At 54.0% G+C, this 1827-nt stretch overlaps 1 protein-coding gene across 1 annotated transcript; it reads left to right on the top strand.

The window, feature by feature from the left end:
• Positions 1-267: 267 nt before the first annotated feature.
• LOC129267158 (uncharacterized) lies at positions 268-1827 on the top strand. The gene has a single exon (XM_054904895.2). The coding sequence runs from the start codon at positions 268-270 to the stop codon at positions 1825-1827; it is 1560 nt and encodes a 519-aa protein (XP_054760870.2).

The raw sequence follows: 1827 nt of genomic DNA, 5'->3' as shown, positions 1-1827 counted from the left end.
AACCAAGCACTTCATTGACGTCATCTCCAAGACCAAGATCCAGCCCTCCGACACACTCATCAGCTTTGACGTCGTCTCTCTCTCTTCACCAGCGTACCTGTAGACCGAGCATGCGACACCATCAAGCAACGCCTCATCTCCGACCCAGACCTCACATCCAGAACCAATCTCACACCAGACCAGATCCACGACCTCCTCCTCACCTGTCTTCACTCCAACTCCTTCAAATGGCGCAACAACTTCTATAAAAAACTACAAGGAGCAGCCATGGGATCACCTCTCTCACCAATCATCGCTAACATCTTTATGGAACATTTCGAGCACCAAGCACTCAAGACTGCCGACAAACCTCCATCACTCTGGCTCCGCTACGTCGACGACACCTTTGTCATCTGGCCGCACAGCACACCAGACCTTCACCAGTTTCTTAACCACCTCAACCACCAGCACCCCATCATCTATTTCACCATGGAGACCCAATGCGACAACTCAATTCCGTTTCTAGACGTCCTCATCACCAAGACACCATCTGGATTCCCGTCTCACCAAGTGTACCAGAAACCCACCCACACCGACCGCTACCTCAACTTCCGCTCGCACCACCACCCATCCGTCCACCAATCAGTCGCCGACACTCTCATCAGACGAGCCCACCAACTCAGCGACAAGGCACACCTTCAGCAGGAACTCAAGCACGTCACCCATGCACTCACCACGATCAACCAATACCCCAGAAGAAGGATCAACACTCAACCTTCCCGCTACCAACTCAGCACCAACATCACCGAAACCCCATCCAAAACCAAGCCTATCGCCACCATAGTACTTCCCTACATCAGCAAGACTTCACACCGACTACAACGTATCCTCCACTCTGCCAACAACCTCGTCAGACACCAATCCTCTCGCAAGCTACACTTCATCCTTCATTCTCACAAGGACAAGCACCCATCCAACAAGCAACCAGGCGTCTACAAGATCCCCTGCGACTGCGGCAAAGTCTACATCGGGGAAACCGGCCGAGACTTCGACACCAGACTCAAGGAACACAAGACCCACCACCGACGCAGCGACTGGGACAGATCTGAAATCGTCAAGCATGCACAACAAGAAAATCACTGCATAGACTGGGACAAGAGCCACCTAATCACCAACAGCCGTCACTGGAATACCAGAAGGGTTAGGGAAGCTATCGAGATACACCAACACAACACTGTACCTCAAGACCCTGGCCTCCACATCAACAGCATCTGGCACCCAATCCTACCAACCAATCCACAACCAACTCCACAAGCAACCCGCCGTTCACCGTCACTCTACCAAGCCAACCTACCCAGCACAACAGTCCACCTAACCAACCAGCGACTTCGCCGACGCACACACCACCGCCACCCACACTTCGCTATAGCCTCCGCCGACGACCCAACATCACATCCATATACCAGGCCACCCACTCACTCCCGCCAAAGCCTACCCGACGAGTCCGCCGACCAACACGCACAGAACGCCATCACTGATATATCTACTACGCCGCCGACACACACACGCCGCCGCAACTCACCCGCCGTCTACACACCGCGTCCGCATACCAACGCCCACTCGTTTCCCGCCAAAACCGCCGACCCACGCACAGAGCGCCACCTACGAACTCAGCCCGCCGTGACTGCCGGCTCAGCGCTTTCCCCCAGGTCCGCACGTACTCCACAAATACCGCCGCACGCCGAGCGAACACTCTTTGGTCTCTCACAGTTTTTCCAGAGTAATTTTGGCCACCATCTCTGGTTTTTCACCTGGATTGTTTTGTCGCAACAAGATAATGAAAATTAA

The sequence above is a fragment of the Lytechinus pictus genome, chromosome 8 (assembly GCF_037042905.1).
Source record: "Lytechinus pictus isolate F3 Inbred chromosome 8, Lp3.0, whole genome shotgun sequence".
NCBI classification, from domain to species: Eukaryota; Metazoa; Echinodermata; class Echinoidea; order Temnopleuroida; family Toxopneustidae; genus Lytechinus; species Lytechinus pictus.
This window is presented reverse-complemented; position numbering and strand designations above follow the sequence as displayed.